Genomic DNA, 18,730 nt, shown 5'->3' on the forward strand with positions numbered 1-18,730 from the left:
GTAAATTCATAAAGGGTTAGTTTTGCCCATGTGACTTTAGGCTTTTGGTTCCTGAGGGGCTGTACAATGGCTTCTGATCTCAGCCCATTTTGATACGATGAGTGATGTTAACACCTTATCGTAGTAATTGTAGCTGGAGATAGAGCATCTGCTAATGCCTTTGTTTTAGCTCACTTTTTGGATAGCTCACATATGTGTGATAAGCTATGATTTCAATGCAGATGAAGCTATTGAGTTTCAGTTCTAGCAGACGTGAATGTGTATTTCAATGCAGGAGGAGGTATGTATCATGTGACTTTGTCCTCCATCTTGTTGAAGGCAAGTGTACCAGTCTTTTTAAATAGTTTTTTTTTATAACTCCGCTTTGTTTTTGTTCTTCCATCACTGCATTTACCATCAGCGTGACAACACCCAGCTCTACCTCACCACCACCATTCTTGACCTACCCACTGTGTGTAAATCATCAGACTGCTTGTCTGACATCCAGTACTGGATAAACAGAAATTTCCTCCACTTAGATGTTGAGAAGATTGAAGCCATTGCCAATGGTCACCATCACAAATTCTGTTTCCTGACCACCGACTCCACCCCTCTCCCTGGCAACTGTCTGAGGGTGAACCAGACTATTTGCAAACTTGTGCCATATTTGACCCTGAGATGAGCTTCCAATCACATATTCAAGCCATCACTAAGATAGCCTTTTTCCACCCTCATAACATCGTCCAACTTCACCCCTGCCTCAGCTCATCAGCTGCTGAAACCCTCATCCATGCCTTTGTTACCTCTCGACTTGACTACTCCACCGCATTCCTGACTGACCTCCCATATTCTACCCTCCCTAAATCTGAGGTCATCTGCTGCTCTTGTCCTAACTCACACCAGTCCTGTTCACCCATCACCCCTGTGCTTGCTGACCTCGGTTTGCTCCTGGTTAGGCAATGCCTCCATTTTAAAATTCTCATCCTTGTTTTCAAATCCTTCGATGGCCTCGCCCCTTCCTGTCTCTGTAATCTCCTCCAGCCCCACAACCATCCATGATATCTATGCTCCTCTTATTCTGACCTCTTGAGTATCCCCAAATATAATCGCCCCACCATTTGTGGCCGTGCCTTCAGCTGCCAAGACCCTAGCTCTGGATTTCCCTCCCTAAGCCTCTCTGCCTCTTTCCCCTCCTTTAAGACCCTCTTTAAAACCTACCCCTTTGACCAAGCTTTTGGCCATCTGCCCTAAACTCACCTTATGTGGCTCAGTGTCATATTTTGCTTTATAATGCTTCGGTGAAGCACCTTGGGATGTTTTATTACATTAAAGGTGTTATATAAATACAGCTTGTTGTAGTTATCGGATGTCTGGCGGTCACAGTCTTGCATTTCACCTGTAAAAATGAAGTTGCAGTTCACAGACAAGATCTCCGTGCATCTCGTGTCAGATTATTTTATTTTTTGAGTTCTTTAAGGTGATACAGGGGCCTTTAAGTTACACTGGGGCAGTATCGATCCAAAATGATGCACTCCCCATCTTCTAACTATGTCATCTAACTGTAGACTCAATCTCTTTTCCTTCTTCCTCCATTCCCTTTTTTTCATCCTTCTCCTTGATATTTAGTTACCTTCTTGGAATGAAATTCCACCTTTCCCACTGTTGGTCCCGGTATCCTCGCTCTCCACTTGCTTGCTCAGCTCCTGATCCTATTTCCTGATCTTGCTGACTGGCTCCACATTGCTTCTTGTACCTGCTGCCTTGGGTTTTTATCGTATGGCTGATTGATAATAGACCTGGTGTGAAATGGATAAGTTCAGATCCCTGCTGTGCGCTCAAATTCACATGTTATCACTGTTTATCTGTTGATGTTGGCAAGCAAAATATTCTCTAAACAGTAAATGAAATGAACCCTAGATAACCAAAATTCTGCTGCTTCCATATGAGATAGATAAAGAGAGAGAGTGTGAGGCTGTAACAAGTCCTGGGAAAGTGACTGTGGCCACTAGAGGCTTCCAATGGACTAGCTCAAAACGACCTAACCCTAGTTTGAAAGAGCATTTAGTACATCTGGTGTCAAATACTTGCCCTGGGGCAAATGTTCACTTTTAGTGTCACAGTAAGGAGATCGACCTCCTGTCCGATTTACATTTCCATTTTCCACCTTGCGGAAAAGTGGCAATTCACCCCTACCCACCCTCCATGGTTTATTTTTACACACTGATATTGTACTAAAGGCCAAAGGTCGACCAGGGTTCCTGCCCCTAATCTAACACGCAGCAGGGTTGATGTTGGTGAAATCTTCTGCTCTTATGAGAGTGATTCAGGACCACTGCCAGGTCCTGACCCGGCTCTGTCAGGATGCCTGTCTGTGAGATCTACCCGGAGGCAGCCAGTTAAGAGGCTGCTTGCGGATCCGCTGTGTAATTAAGGACGGCAGGCAGATCCCTAAAGGCTGCAGGCCCAATCAGAGGGCCTACAGCTTTGGAAGGACAGCAGCCCCACTGCCAGAGATGGGCAGTGCTGCTGCAGGAGGGAGACCGTGAGGGTGCCTCCAACTTGTAGCAGTTTGGATTTGTTTAAAATAAACAGTGACCACAGCTGCCAGGCCACCACAGGACGTTCAGCAGCAGCAGCTCTGGCCCACTGATGGCTGCGGCTCCAGTGGAGATGTTAGTGTAGGAGGCCTCACGGGACCCTAAGCCAGCCAATGGCAAGCCACCTCCAGCCTCCTGGCACCTGCTGGGCCTTCAGCGGGGGGACCTGGCTGCTGCCGGGAAGATCCCATGGAGTCCCCAATCAGCTCACAAGTGGGCAGATAATTATGCAGATTGGCTATCCGCCATTGCTGGGTGGGTAGCCTCTGCAGCTGATGACTCACCTCCAGGAAGATCACCCAGAGGCAGGATCATGTTAGTCTGGTGACCTGACACCAACTTCTGTGAAATTTCTCATGGTCCTGCCTCCAAGCCCGCCCCTGCGGAACCGGGAAGATTCTGCCCTATCTGCCAGGTAAGACTGAGCCTATTGCCAGTGGCTCCAATGTTGTCCAGGCTCACTCGGGAGGATTGACTAGCCTCCTCTGTATGAATACAGTATCACAGGTTCAGTCACTGACTCCAGGTCAGGAGGAGGTTGAAGGTGGGGATAATGGGGGCAGCCAGTGGATAAAAAATTGAGTTCAGTTGTTTACGTTACGTTCAGTTGTTCAAGATCCAAACTGACCAAAGTTGTGAGCTTGGTAACGTGATCAGCTGAATTAGCTGAACCAAGCTTGCATTGTGTTGCCTCGTGTTTATCCAGTACTCCTTCAGAGATATTGAAGAAACATTTGATCAGGTATCTAGCCCAGATGAAGAGAAGCGGTTACTCTTACATCCTTAGACTCTGCTATTGTAGCAGTAGATATAAGAGAGTGAGCGTCAGCTCCCTTAAAAATATTACCCTACAAGTGTTTATAGGAGTAATTTAGGCCACTGACCCCGAGAGGACATTCATAACAGACCCAACATCATGACTAACATTTAATCCGGTCTCTGTCAGCATCAAGAAAAATTTTCCTGTATGGCCAGAATGGTAGGAACGTCGGAACAGGAGGAGGCCCGTCAGCTCTTTGAACCTGTTCCGCCATTCATTTGATCATTGCTGATCTGCATTTTAACTCCATCTACATGCATTGTTTCCATAACCCTCAATACCTTGGCCTAACAAAAATGTAGTAACTAATCGCAACCATAAACCTGTGAAATAAAATGTTTTAAGAAAGGGAGGAAGTGTGAGCAGTGTAAAAGGATATTTAACAGAAATGTAGCAACTAGGTTTAAAAGTCGTGCCATTTCTCAGAAGAAGCCTCAATGAACTCTTGAACACCAATGAACACCAGATCTGTGACTTAGGCAAATGTTTGTTGAACTCTTTGGTCTGAATTTTCAGGCCCCTCAAGGTTAGGAATGGAGGTGGGTGGGGGTGGGGTCAAAAATAGGGGGTGGGGAGCCGGGCAGCATGTCAATTTTGGGACAGCGATCCAGTCCGCCTCCTGATTCAAGCCAATTAAAGTACTTAAACAGCTCGTTAAGAGCTTGTTAGAGGTGGAGGTTGGAATTTTGAAAGGGGAGCACAGGTTATAAACACTCACTGGGATAACCATTGAACAAGCCATTGGATTTCTCAAAGTGCGCTTCTGGTGCCTGGACCAGTCAGGTAATGCCCTCCAATATCATCCTGCAAGGGACTCGGTCATTGTGGTGCTCCGCTACACCATCCATAACATGGCCCTTCAGAGAGGTGTGGACTTTGAGGTCATTGAGGCCCTGGAAGGAGACACTTCCTGCTCCTGCTCTTCCCCCGATGAGCTAATAGAGGAGGAGGAAGTGGAGGCAGAGGGAGATGATGCTGCACAAAGAGGTGGCCGGGCACAGCTCGGAGTGCGACGGGTTTGTGAGGATGCCACGAATGTCAGGGATCTCCTGATTCAGGAACATTTCACTTGAGTCCCCCGACCCGGAGGAGTGGCCTCGGAGGAGGTGGGGGCAGCCTGCTGACTTGTCTTGGCTTACGGCTGAGATGCATGTGGTGGTCGTCCTCATTATGGAGGCATCTCCAGAGGCTGTGCACCTGCAGCATTGCAGGGGCAGCCCACTAGGCCCTGCTGCACAGATGGCCCCTCACTCAGAGGAACCGAGGATGCTCCGGATGCCTGGCAGAGGACACCAGCTGGGCATAGCTGGCATCCCCTCCAAAGATCTCTGTGTCACCAGCGCCACACACGACCCAGCATCTCATGCATCCTATAGACATCACTGCGCAGTTCCTGCATGCACACCCAGAGGTTGGCCACTCTATGGAGGAACTCCTGCGCCCATAACCCTGAGCTATGGTGGTGCACAATAGCTGGATAGACTCCTCTACCCCCCACCCAAGATCCCACACTGTTTCAGAGAACTCTGACATGTGGGAACACATCTCCTGCACCTGTTCAAGGTGGAGCCTCCTCTCCAGTGACTCCTGAGGGCCCTGCGCCTTGTCCCAGCTGCACAGGGCTGTATCTGTCCTCCTTCCTCCAACGGATACTGTCCACAGCACCATCTGCCTCCTCTTCCTGCCCACTAGTGCAATGATCATCAATCACCCTGTGCCACCCTATCTACATATGCGCCAGAACCCACTGAGGTGTGTGTATTTGTGCTGGTGGACGGTGCACTTTTAAAAATTTGTTTGTGGGATGTAGGCATTGCTGGCAAGGCCAGTATTTGTTGCCCATTCCTAATTTCCCTTGAACTGAGTGGCTTGCTAAGCCATTTCATTTGGCACTTAAGGGTCAACCACATTGCTATGGGTCTGGAGTCACATGTAGACCAGACCAAGTAATGACAGCAGATTTCCTTCCGTAAAGGACATAGTGAACCAGATGGGATTTTACAACAATCGACATGGTCACCATTAGACTTGCTTTTAATTCCAGATTTATTAATTGAATTTAAATTTCACCATCTGCCATGGTGGGATTCAAGCCCATGTCCCCAGGGCATTAACTTGGGCTCTGGATTACTAGCCCAGTGACATTGACACTACACCATTGCTTCCCCTTCTAAGATGTGACAGTGCTTCTTCATCTCCTTGTTGCTCTGGGCCCATGGAGTGACGGGGACAGGGTGCTGTAGGTTGGACATTTGCACCCGTGGGAGACACATGAAGCGATGATGAATAGCCTAGGAGAATAGAAACCTTTGCAGTGTTGAGGCTACCCAATGTTACTCAGTGTGCAACATGCTATTGGATGGAGTGAGTGCACTGCACTCCTTAACGACCATTTTGCCCTCTGTAATCACCATGAGCTCCTGTTTCGCCAGGGCCGATTTCCTCCTCTTCCACTATCCTGGCTCTCTCCATTGCTGTCTGCTACATCGGGGTGATGCAGTAGAGGAACAGAACCCCTCCTCTCATCTGGGCCCGCTCCTTGGATCGTGCACCCATTTCTCCTGCAAGGATAAAAGAGAGAGAGATAAGGTGCTGCTGTCATCTGTGTCTACTGTCATCTGTGCCTATGCATTAGGAGCTGTGTGTCTCAGTAGTGACAGGTCCTCGGCAGCTCTTTGGCTGTGAGCCATTCTGAGGGGGTGAGTAAGTGCCCTGGTCACACACCCCTTCCATGTTCAGGAGCAGCATGCACCCTGAGGGCTCCTCAGCTGGTGTGCCTGCTGGAGGGTGCAAGCCCTGAGACCTGCCCTTAGAGCTTTTTTTTTATTCATTCAGGGATGTGGGCGTCACTGGCCAGGCCAGCATTTATTGCCCATCCCTAATTGCCCTTGAGAAGGTGGTGGTGAGCTGCCTTCTTGAACCGCTGCAGTCCATGTGGGGTAGATACACCCACAGTGCTGTTAGGAAGGAAGTTCCAGGATTTTGACCCAGCGACAGTGAAGGAACGGCGATTTAGTTCCAAGTGGGGATGGTGTGTGACTTGGAGGGGAACTTGTAGGTGGTGGTGTTCCCATGCATTTGCTGCCCTTGTCCTTCTAGTTGGTAGGGGTCATGTGTTTGGAAGGTGCTGTCTAAGGAGCCTTGATGCTTTGTTGCAGTGCATCTTGTAGCTGGCACACACTGCTGCCACTGTGTGTCAGTGTTGGAAGGGGTGAATGTTTGTGAATGGGGTGCCAATCAAGTGGGCTGCTTTGTCCTGTCCTCCACTTGCCTGGATGGTGTTGAGCTTCTTGAGTGTTGTTGGAGCTGCACCCATCCAGTCAAGTGGAGAGTATTCCATCACACTCCTGACTTGTGCCTTGTAGATGGTGGACAGGCTTTGGGGAGTCAAGAGGTGAGTTACTTGCCACAGGATTCCTAGCCTCTGGCCTGCTCTTGTAACCACAGTATTTATGTGGCTACTCTAGTTCAGTTTCTGATCAATGGTAACCCCCAGGATGTTGATAGGGAGGATTCAGCGATTGTAATGCCATTGAATGTCAAGGGGAGATGGTTAGATTCTTTCTTGTTTGAGATAGTCATTGTCTGGCACTTGTGTGGTTACTTGCCACTTATCAGCCTAAGCCTGGATATTGTCCAGATCTTGCTGCATTTCTACATGGACCGCTTCAGTATCTGAGGAGTCGCGAATGGTGCTGAACATTGTGTAATCATCAGCAAACATCCCCACTTCTGACCTTATGATTGAAGGAAGGTCATTGATGAAGCAGCTGAGGATGGTTGGGCCTAGGACACTAACCTGGAGCTGGGGGTGGCACTCACCTTTCCAGAATGTCTGAGGTTGTTGAGCCTTTTACAGCACTGAATCCTGTTTCGCCTAGTCTTGCCTGGCAGCAGCAATCTGGACCCAAGCCTCTTTGGTTTCATCTGTTGCCCTCCTCCTGCCACCCTCCAGGAAGCGGACCACCCACCCACCCTCCCTCATGGCCTCCAACACTAGATCCTGGTCAGCATCGATGAAGTGAGGGTCTGCCCTGTCCCAGGTGCCAAGCCTCTGGCTACGCTGTGACATCCCACTTCCCTCTGGTGCAGTGGAAGGCTTTAGCACAATCAGCAGATCTCTCCCTCAGGACAACCAGAAGCCTCAGTCGTGGCTGCTGAGGGGAGTCCAAATCAGTCCCACACTTCATCTGACCCACCTCCATTCCCACCCACATTGACTCTAATTGCCCAGGGAGTCTGTCTCCATAGCTCACCCACATGAAAATGGTGACTTTAATCAGTTTCCCACTGGAGGGGTGTTCCTCACCTGAAGCTAAACCCGGTTCCTGTTTCCCGCCTCGGTGGGAAAATTCAGCACTTTCTGTTTTTCCCCACTTCTGCCCATCTCTCATTAAGGTGCTCACTAATGCTGAGCTTTGATTCCATGGCTCGTGCTACTGCTCCCAACACCTCATCCAAATTTCACATGTGAGACAACTATTTTTAGCCATCAATCTCCCCGTAAGGGGCACCACAGCCAAAACCACCCTCTCCTCACCAGACATCCATATTTAACCACTCTCAGAAAGAAAGGAAGACCTTGCATTTATATAGCAGCTCCCATGATCTTAGGACATCCCAAAGTACTTTACATCCAGTGAAGTACTTTGAAACATAGTCTCTGGTGTAATGTAGGAAATGTGGTGGCGAATTTATGCACAGGAGGGACAGCAACATGAAAATGACCAGATTATCTGTTTTTGTGATGTTGGTTGAGAAATAAATCTAGGCCAGGCCAGGATACCAGGGAGAACTTGCTTGCTCTTCTAAATAGTGTCGTGGGATATTTTACAACCACTGAGAAGTCAGACAGAGCCTCTTGAAAACAAACAGAGGCCAAAACCTTGGCTGTTTTCTCTCCTGTCCTGGAGATGCCGGCGTCACTCGTAACTCGGCAACTAACTGGTAGATCAGGAAGTGAACCTGAGACATTTGGATCTATATAGAGGGGTCTTCACACACAGGGTTGGATTTTACCAAGCTCACAATATCAGGCTCCATGGCGGGGGGGGGTGGGGGGGCAGAAGATCATTCCGACAGAGGCCCGCCATGGAGCCTGATGCCAGGAGGGCTTGGCCCGACCGTCCTGGTGGTAGCGAGGCTCCCTGGTGGTCCCTCCCCACCCCCCCCGCCATTGGGTGACGGGACCTCAATTTCAATATTTAAATTAATGACATGGATAAATTTAAATCAACTAACCTGCAATCTTCCATGCCCGCCATGATCCTCACTGCTCCTTCAATTCCATCTGGGGAAATCCGGCATGACACTGATGGGCAGGGGGTAGGAGTTAAGATTTTCAGTGTTGGGATGGGGGAACAGGGTCAAATAAGCATAATGAGTGTAGGGGATGGTGGGAAGGGGTGAACTTTAAACTTTGTGCATTGGGGGGGTTGTGAAGGTTAGATTTAAAAGGTAAATATTTTGCGGGAGAAGGGCAAATACCTAATGTAATTTTTATTGGGGGGTTGGAAAGGGATGTTACAATCTTATTTTGTAAATTTTGGGGTGGGGGTTCACTTTAAAAATTCAAATTTGCCAGCAGGCCTGGCTGCCCTATAAAAATGGCGTCATGCCTGCGCACAGGCAGCTGACGCCATTGCCAGTGGTGGGCAGCCCACCCTCTCCACGTGATTGGGCGGGCTCTTAAAATCCAGCCCACAGTGTCATCAATGGGGGCAATTTTATCTGGTCTGGTTGGAGACCAAGTTTATTGGTGTGATTTACATCCTGCCCAATATTACTCTCTAATTGACTGAAACTGGGCAGGGCATAAAAACATCATTGCACCCGATCCAGTCAGCTTCCTGACAGGAAGGTTAAAATTTTCCCCTATTTATTTCAATACTTCATACTATGTCAACAGTCCTCTTCTGCTGACTGCTTAAATCAAGCATTAATACCTTTGTATCCTACAATGCACGGAGTCTCAACATGTGGGATTTAGGTGCAAGAGTTGAATACCTTCAAAGGCCTTTAGGAATTTCAGAGTACACATGTTCTGATAGAGAAAACAGACCACCCATTTCTAAAGCTGGGCCACTTCAATATTCATAAGCCATGTACACCAGATGGCAAGCTTCCAAAGGTACTTAGGGAAATGAGAGTGGAGATAAGCTGGGGGAGGGGGGGTGGTGCAGTGTGGGGAGCAGTTGCAGAAATATTTTTGCAGTTCATTGAGCACCAGAGGTGATGCCAGAGGACTGGAAAAATCTAATGTGATTCTCATCTTCAAAGGTCAGGAATATGGTCCTGGGAATTGCAGGTCTGTTAGCTTCATATTTATCTTGGTAAAAATATCATCGCCTGTTCCAAAGGAAGCAATTCAAGCTCATTTAACAAAAACTAAAGCAATAATTATAAACCAACCCGCATTTGTAAAAGACATGTCATGTGTAAGATATGTATTGGAACTCTGTCAATCAGGGTCACCAACTCTGATTGGGCATGTTCCTGGAGGTGTTGTCACATGAGCTCCTGCCTCCAAACATCCCACCCCCCACCCCCCCACTCTCACCATTGGTCACCTGACATGTCAATCATCACAGTGCACCACTCCCCACACCAATTGGAAAGTGAATAGAGTCTTCATTACCCAGTTAGCTGTTACTTGATGGTCATTCCAATATTGTTATAACTAGTGAACAAAAGAATGTTCAAAAAAATTTGGTTTCAAAAACTTCATTTTTTTTTCCGGGGTTGCTGGGCAGCAGTGTCCTGGAGACTCCAGGGCAATCCTGGACGGTTGGCAAACCTAATGTCGATGCAGAGAATCGGTGCATGATGACAAATATGACTGATAATGTATCAGGAATTTACACAAGCGTTTGATAAGCTCCCTCACAAGAGACTTGTGCCAAAAGTGAAAGCTCTTGGGATATAGGGGTAAGCTGTAAATTAGATGACTTAGTTGGTTAGGTTTAGGGGAGATTTAGTGGAAGTCTTTTCTGATGGCAGGGAAGATCCGTGCCCAGCATGCTGAAGTTGCAAAAATGGAGCTTTGTACTCACCCAACATGCTCGGTGGTTGCAAATTTGCCATCCTGGAAGGTAGCTCATTGAAAATGGTTTGGTAAGATAGATGATCCCAATAATATTGTTGATATTACTAGCATCACAGGTTGATTGAGAGGTGTATCTGTGACTCTGCTATTTAGTCTGCTTTCAGGAGATGCATGAGAGGGGCCATTCGATTTGATTTATCACACAGGCACATCTGCTCGCCACCTTCTCCCCTGACAGCATGCCCAAGGCAGGAGCTTGGCACATGAGAAGCAGTGGGTTCAAATTGGCATGCTGCCTCATGATGGCACTCAGCGTTGGGAGGCCAACATACTACCCTTTTCCTTTCATTGGGTCGAATGGCTGTGGGATTGGTGGCATCTCACAGCTCAGTGTTGCAATCCATGGAAGCAGCATCGCAATATCATCAATTGCTGGCAGTGGCCCAGTATACTGACACTATGTTCCAAATTGATTTAAGTGCCAAGATATCCATATTTAATGGCATCTGTAACAGAGAGTGCCATTCAGTTATCCAAAACCTTCCTCCAGGTTCAGCTACACCACAATTCCCATTGGCCACAATCAGGTGTGGTTTCCCATACTTCCATTTATTGGCCAGGGATTTGAATGCCAAGTTTCTTGTGGAAATGTAATGCTGGAGGTGGGAGGGCTGGGGAACGGGGTTATGAGGTGTTGTCCTGACCCATTTCAGAAAAAGTAAAGAGATTAAGATTTCAGATAATTGGCAAAAGAACCAGGGGCACAATCAGGAGAAATTGTTTTAATCAGCGAGTTGTTGTGATCTGGGATGCGCTGCCTGCAAGGATGGTGGGAGCAGATTCAAAAATAACTTTCAAAAGGAATTGGATATATACTTGATTAATTTGGATTCTGGGAATTGGCCTCTGTGAGCATGTTGCCAGTGCCTATGGTGTTTAAATCTGTTTTGTCTGATCCTCGTTAATTCCCTGGTCAGCCATGCCTCAGTTGGTAGCACACTCACCTCTCAGTCAGAAGACTCAATCTTCATGGCATGTTCAAGTACCACTGCAGAGACTTGAGCACATAATCTGTTAGCAGTGCTGTCTTTTGGGTGCGATGTTAAAGCAAGGCCCCATCTTCCCTTTCAGGTGGATGTAAAAGATCCCATGTCACTATAGAAGTAGAACAGGGTGTCCTCCCTGGTGTCCCGGCCAATATTCATCCCACAACCAACATCAGTGAAAACCGATTAGCTGGTCATTATCTCATTGCTGTTTGCAGGAGCTTACTTTGTGCAAATTGGCTGCCACGTTTCATACAATAGAGCAGTGACAACACTTCAAATGTACTTTAATTGGCTGCAAAGCACTTTGGGATGTTCTGAGGTTGTGAAAGACGCTATATAAATGCACATTTTCTTTCAAACTGGACTCTGAGTTAGCCAGTAGTCTACAGAACTTGGATTTAACAGTATATACACGGCGAGCTGGCTCACAGAATCCGAATTAATAGAAGGCCAATGTAAAAGTGACTTAATTATTCAGCAGACTGAAATCAAGCACCCAGGCACCCAGGGACTTAGGTTGGATGGTGGTGGAGGGGGGCAGGGGTGGTGGTAGGCAGGGAACCTGGAGTGATAGTGGCTGCAGGTTGATTTTTTGAAGCCTGAAGGAACATTCCAGCCCCTCTCAGTCCACGAAAATAAATTAAAACTTACCCATTGGTCTCCTCTGATACTGAGCAGAGCGAATACGACACACACTCTGCCCAGTCCTGTCCTAATATGATGATCAGGGTTCTGTGTGCATCTTAGGTTCCTGAATTGTTGTTGTTGATGATTAATCCAAATTTACATATTAAAAGGCGCTACTGCCTAACCGAGACTCTAACCGCCCAGCAATAGGCTCTGGTGAAGGTAGGGAAGGCCACACTGCTGGTGAGTACAGGGTGTTAGTTCATACCTCACCATTTTCCTCCCCCAGGAGCAGAGACCTCAAAGCCTCCCCCATAATGTTGGCTCAATGTGGTGTGATGTGCTTCTTGTGTGAAGTTCCCAGTTTGTCAACGCCATGTTGTTCCCAGAGCAGTAACACCTTTGCATACTCTAATATAGTTTGGAATAATCACTCTAGACACAATGCAAAGGACAGCTGAAGTTGTACCGCTGGATGATTCTGGAACTGAGAAGGTTAAATTATGAGGACAGTTTGCATAAACTTGGCATGTACTCCCTTGAGTTTAGAAGATTTGAGGAGTGATCTGATCAAGGTAATTAAAATGGTAAAATGATTCGATAGAGTCCATACAGAGAAACTATATCCATTGGTGGGGGTGGGGGGGGCGGGCGTCAAGAACCGGGAAGCATAATCTTAGAAACAGAGCCAGGCCATTCAGGAGCAAAATCAAGTTTTCACATAAATGGTAGTGGAAATATGGAACTCTCACCTAAAAGATGGTGAGTGGTGGGGATTAGTTGCAACTTTCAAGACTGAGAGTGATAGATCTTTGTTAGCTACGTGTTACAACCAGGTGAGAAAGGTGTCTAGGGGTCTCTTTCAGCCTTCGCCTGGTCTTATTGTAACAGGATTTGATTTCTAAACACAAAGTGCCTTGAGCTCCCCCTTTTGTGAATCCTTGTTCACAGCTTTCCAATTATAAGGCAAAGCAACCAACACACCAGGTTTTCTCCGGTCTAAAGGAGAAAAGTGAAATTTATTGAAACTTATACTTAAACTGTAATATAGTTGATGCCTACGGATATATGACCTGCCCACGCTAGCATGCACACACAATATACAGATGCAAATATTAAACTTTAAAAAGAAAGCAGGAGACAAGGAACTTGAGCTAAACTTTCAAAAGAAAGCAGGAAACAAAAACTAATAAAATGATCACTGCTAGCAGCCAAAATGGCCACCACAATTTGCATCTAAATATCTACATACCAATGTATTGAGGTGGAGACATAGGTATGGTAAAATCTCCAACCAGAACAATGGCTTGAGCAGTTTGAATGAGCTACCTGCCTTGCCTTCAATAACAAGACATTCAAGACAAACTTGGAACATTAATACTGGTGGAGACAAGCCACTCAAAGGGCAATCCTGGAACAATGGGACACTGAGAGATTAGGAATTCTTCGACCTGATCTAATTAAGATGCAAAAGAGAAAATACACTGGGCCATCATGTGACAAACCCTCCATCTGTGTGAAAACTTGCAGTTCCTTCTCTCTACAGTAGCCTGAGTTTGACCAGTTCAGGACCCAACTGGGCTCTGTCTGTCTCTCTCTCTCCCTTCAGGCCACCCTGCAAGTTCAAACTCTGCCTGCTTGCTGCAGACATCCAAGTCGATCATTGCTGCAAGCAGAGACCCCTGGAAGAAAACTATCTGCATAACTGTTTGCAAGAAAACCTGAACCAGTTGGCCACCTCTACCAGCCAGAAACTACAAGACCACGAGTTCAGCAGGAAAACAACTGAATTGTTCCAGACTCTAATCCAACCAATCTATTCTTCTTCACTCTGTAACCTATTTGTGTGTGTGTGTATGAAAGTTGGAGCATAGTTTATTATTTTACTTCGATCGGGTTTTGGTTTTGAGTAAAATAAACTAACCTCTTCTTTAAACTCAAAAAAACCTGTTTGTTTGGCTCTTTTATGACCATAGCACATAAAAAGGTTAAACACTCACTGAATTAGTAATCATATCCACTGTTTAAAAGAAATAAACACTGTTGTGGTCTGTTACGACCGACTGCTCAAGTCAAAGCCCCCAATCAAAATATACAATTCGGATTGTGGTGGAAAAAACGCACTGTTAATTCAATCCCGCCCCTCCACAGATCGCCTAACATATCATTTTCAAACTTTCCAAAATAAAGAAAGACCCAGCCAAATTGTACCATCCATTAACCCCCAAATGAGGCTTACCAAACCAGGTGTCTTTTGATCAACAAATTAACTGTTTATTTAGAAAAACTAAATTCCTAAACACTACTAAGATATAAACAACATTTAAAATAGAAAAAACTAGTGTCCTTGCATATTTACGGTCCTGCTGAATGTTCTGGGTACTGCCTGTGTGGAGTTTGCAAGTTCTCCCTGTGTCTGCGTGGGTTTTCTCCGGGTGCTCCGGTTTCCTCCCACAAGCCAAAAGACTTGCAGGTTGATAGGTAAATTGGCCATTATAAATTGTCACTAGTATAGGTAGGTGGTAGGGCGATATAGGGACAGGTGGGGATGTTTGGTAGGAATATGGGATTAGTGTAGGATTAGTATAAATGGGTGGTTGATGGTCGGCACAGACTCGGTGGGCCGAAGGGCCTGTTTCAGTGCTGTATCTCTAATCTAATCTAATCTAATCTAATCTAATATGGACAGAAAAGAGGAGAGGAAAATACAGTCGAGAGGGGTTTGAACAATATCAGAAGAGTTTCCTGTTTACTGTGCTCCAAGCTTACTTGATTGTAGGTAGTCTTGCTGTCCGTCGGGGCCCAATGTTCCTCTTAAACCTTGTTCACGAAGGAGACTTTTCTGTCTTTGAGGTTTGTGTGTTTTCACAAAATTTCCAATGCTGATGCGAGAGAGATGAGAGCAGACAGGAGAGAGATGTTCTCAAACCAGGAGTTCTGAATTCAAATCCTCTGTTGGAAGTTCAAATTCAAAACCTCCAACAGTCAGTCAGTCATGTGACCAAAACTGGTTTGACCACTTCTTCTGTGTGTTGGGGAAGCAACAACTGGGTCCCCATTGTTCCAACACTGTCGGTTACTATGCAAATGTCTTTCCAGTCAGGGGCTTGCAATTTTAAGTTTTAATGTTCATGTGGCAAAATCATGTGTACCTCAATCTTGGCAGGTGGGGGGTTTGCCTGACATAAGGGTATTAAGGAATATGGAGCTAAATGGAATTGAGGTGCAGATCAGCCATTGGATGGAGGAACAGGCTCTAGGCGCTGAATGGCCTACTCCTGTTCCTATGTTTTTCACAGCTAAGTGAAGTCACATGAAAATTTCCCTAGCTACCCACTCTGGTTCTATATATATTCACTATATCTCGTGGCAGTACTGAGGTCTAGAATCACTCTGATGGACTTTTCCACGCTCTGAAGGGTATAGAACATGTTTCCTATGTTTGTGTGAGGGATATTCTGTACCACGGATCTGAAATGGGCAAGGGACTTCTATTTTACCCAGTGTTCTGAAACCCAGAAAACACGGGGTGGAGGGGCGGGGGTTGGGAGGGGGTAACAGGAGCATCGTTTTGTTACTGGACTAGTAATCCAGAGGCCTAGACTAATGATCCAGTGACATGAGTTCAAATCCCATCATGACAGCTGGGGAGTTTAAATTTGTTTAATAAGATAAATCCAAAAGCTACTATCAGTAATGATGACCATGAAACTATTAGATTATCATAAAAGTTCATCTAGTTCACTAATTGAAGGAAATCTGCCATCCTTACCCGGTCTGGCCTATATGTGACTCCAGCAACATGGTTGACTCTTAACTACCCTCTGCAATGGCCTATCAAGCCACTCAGTGACATTTAAGAAGGTGGCTCACCACCACCTTCTCAATTAAAGATAGGCAATAAATGCTGGCTTTGCCAGTGACACTCACATCCCGTGAATGAATAAATAAAAAGTGCAGAACGTAAGCCGGAATTCCATGAGCCTGCATCTCTCCCTGATTGGTTAACAGCACTGTGATGTTCCTCCTGACCCCGGACCCTGCTGAACTATTACCAGCCATTGGCCCTCGCCACATTTCCCTCCGGAATATTGTCATCACACCCTCTACAATGGGATTCATTTGTGTGTTTTCAGTCTCAACCTGTAAGGGTATGAAGAGAAATGGAATAAAGGCAGGTAAATGGAATTGAGGTGCAGATCAACCGTGATCTAATTGAATGATGGGATAGGCTCGACTGGTTGAAGGGTATTCTCCCTTTGTAAATGTTGCTATGTTCCTAACTCTATCAAAAGTAATGGGCTTTTCTTTTGAATGTTGAGAGAACTATTTTGATCTTAAATGCATTGTAGCACAGGAAGGAGTTAATTTCTCAGGCAAGCAATTCCCATTGAAACCTTCGACAATGAGTTCTGCACGAGACCATGCCTGGCACAAAATGGCTGCGGGTGCCATCTAGACCCTCCCTAGATGGGCTGCGTGATATATACAGCAAGGAATGCAGGGGTTCAGGAAGGTGGCTCACCACCACCTTCACAAAAGAAACTTGGGATGGGTAATAAATGCCAGCCCTACCAGCGAGATTCACATCCCCAGAATGAATTTTTTTTAAAATATGGAAGAAAATATTGGTGTCATTTCTAATTTGGAAAAAATATAAGGCAGTGCAGACTGATCGGTCATTGTTTTGTTTGGACGTGCAGTTGATTTGGAGCTCAACAACAGCAGAAGGCATTCTGTCAGAGCTGGGATCCGAGAGCCCTACTTCGATGCTCTGCACAGTCCTTATTACTGCCTTTTCCCGACTGTTTCCTTTCTCAATGGCCTGGGCTTCAGGACTGGTGCTGCCTGCCAGCTAACCTGAATCAAGATAAATAACAACTGCTGTCATGGAATCATTAGAATTATTTAAGATGCTGTCAGCACTCGCTTAGCTCCAAACTGAATGGCTTCTTTTCTTTCTGCAGAAGTGGCTATGACTTTGACTACGACTATTACAGAGACGGATTCTATGACAGGTATGTTGCCTGTGTGTAATTTGATCCTTTTAGCCGCTTGCCATCACTTTTTTTTTCTGGAATTGTTTTGGCTTTTTTATGTGACAGTGACAATTACTCTCAGTAACTCAAAGCTTCATGAAAAGTCTGGCCTTTCTCAAATGTACTGAAATGCTCCCCCCACCCTCTGCCCTCCCCCCACTCCCCATAGCCCCCTCCCAAAAGGCAGTGCTGCTTCAGAATCTTATTTTTCTTTCTCTTCACTGCCCTGCCCCCCACACTGCACCCACCCACCCCCGCAACCCCCTCCCCCACCCACCAACCTTCCTGTTGTGCAAGAGGCCAGAATTGGAGAAGTGCAGAAATCTCGGAGAGTTGTGGGGCTCAAGGAGGTTACAGAGATAGGGAGGGACAAGGCCATGGAGGGATTTGAAATCATTGAGACGAGTTTTAACTTCAAGGCATTGCCAGACCGGAAGCCGATGTAAATAAGTGAACAGAGGGGTGATTAGACAGTGTCTCGTTTAAGATTGCAACATATTACACATTTCCTGTGAGGTAGTACTCCCCGCATATGGAATCATGATGGAGCAAAGGCCATTTTGTTTCCCTGTACTCTCTACTCTTGAATCAGTTTTAGAAGTCTGAGAATAATCATAATTCCGCATTGAGGTTATTTAGGAGGTTACAATGGATCAGTATGGTGACGCAACAACAAAGTGCAAACTTAATGTACAGAAACATTCCAATGCACTTCACAGACATGCGAGGAAAACCTATGCCATATCAAAGAAGGTGAGAATAGAAGGGCTGATGGATAAGGTGAGTGGCTTGAAGGAGGCGAGGCAAAGGGGTTTATGATGGAGATTCCAGCATCTGAAACTGAAATGGTTCAAGGCCCATGGTGGGGTGAAGGTGAGGGGGGCTATACAGGAGGCTGCAGTCAGAGAAACAGAGCTCAAGGGGATAATCAAAACAAGAAATGCTGGAAATACTCAGCAGGTCTGGCAGCAACTGTGGAGAGAGAAGCAGAGTTAACGTTTCAGGTCAGTGACCCTTCTTCAGAACTTCAGAACAGAGCTCAAGGGAATGTGGGCTGGAAGACATTATAGAAATAGAGGGGACAAGGCCATGGGAGGCTTTAAAGATGATGCGGACATTTTTAATTTGAGGTGTTGAGGGTCCGAGAGCCAGTGTAGATCACTGAGACTTGTAAGAGGTTCCATTCCTGTACCCACGTACTGCAATTCTTGGACTTCAGGGATTACAAGAACAAAATTGCACACGCCACAGGGTTTGGCTTAACCATGAATTGTTGTTTTATTGAATCCAATAATATCCCTAATGTAGGCACCTCATGGTTATTTGAAACAGAAATAAAACAAAACTGTCCTCCATACAAAGCCTCCTGCAGTAACTTAAAATTGGCACCCCAATTCCGAGCTGAACCCTTCAGCGATTTGACCACTGTTCCCAGTTACCCAAAACAAAGTCACTACGACTTGGCTCAAACTTACAAACTTCAGGCAAAAACACTATGCTTTTGTCCCAATCCCTCAGGCCAAGATCACTAAGATTTGGCTGAAAACACTTACAATCACCCACACGACCGGTCA

General features: G+C 46.2%; 1 protein-coding gene across 4 annotated transcripts in view; it reads left to right on the forward strand.

The window, feature by feature from the left end:
* Positions 1–18,730, forward strand: part of LOC137379093 (RNA-binding Raly-like protein) — an 831,538-nt gene that overhangs the window by 664,169 nt on the left and 148,639 nt on the right. For all 4 annotated transcript variants that reach the window (XM_068049754.1, XM_068049755.1, XM_068049757.1 and 1 more), the window contains one exon: positions 17,085–17,135. In XM_068049754.1, coding sequence (XP_067905855.1) covers positions 17,085–17,135 — 51 coding nt within the window. The remainder of the gene's footprint in view (positions 1–17,084; positions 17,136–18,730) is intronic.

This window comes from Heterodontus francisci, chromosome 17 (genome assembly GCF_036365525.1).
Source record: "Heterodontus francisci isolate sHetFra1 chromosome 17, sHetFra1.hap1, whole genome shotgun sequence".
NCBI classification, from domain to species: Eukaryota; Metazoa; Chordata; class Chondrichthyes; order Heterodontiformes; family Heterodontidae; genus Heterodontus; species Heterodontus francisci.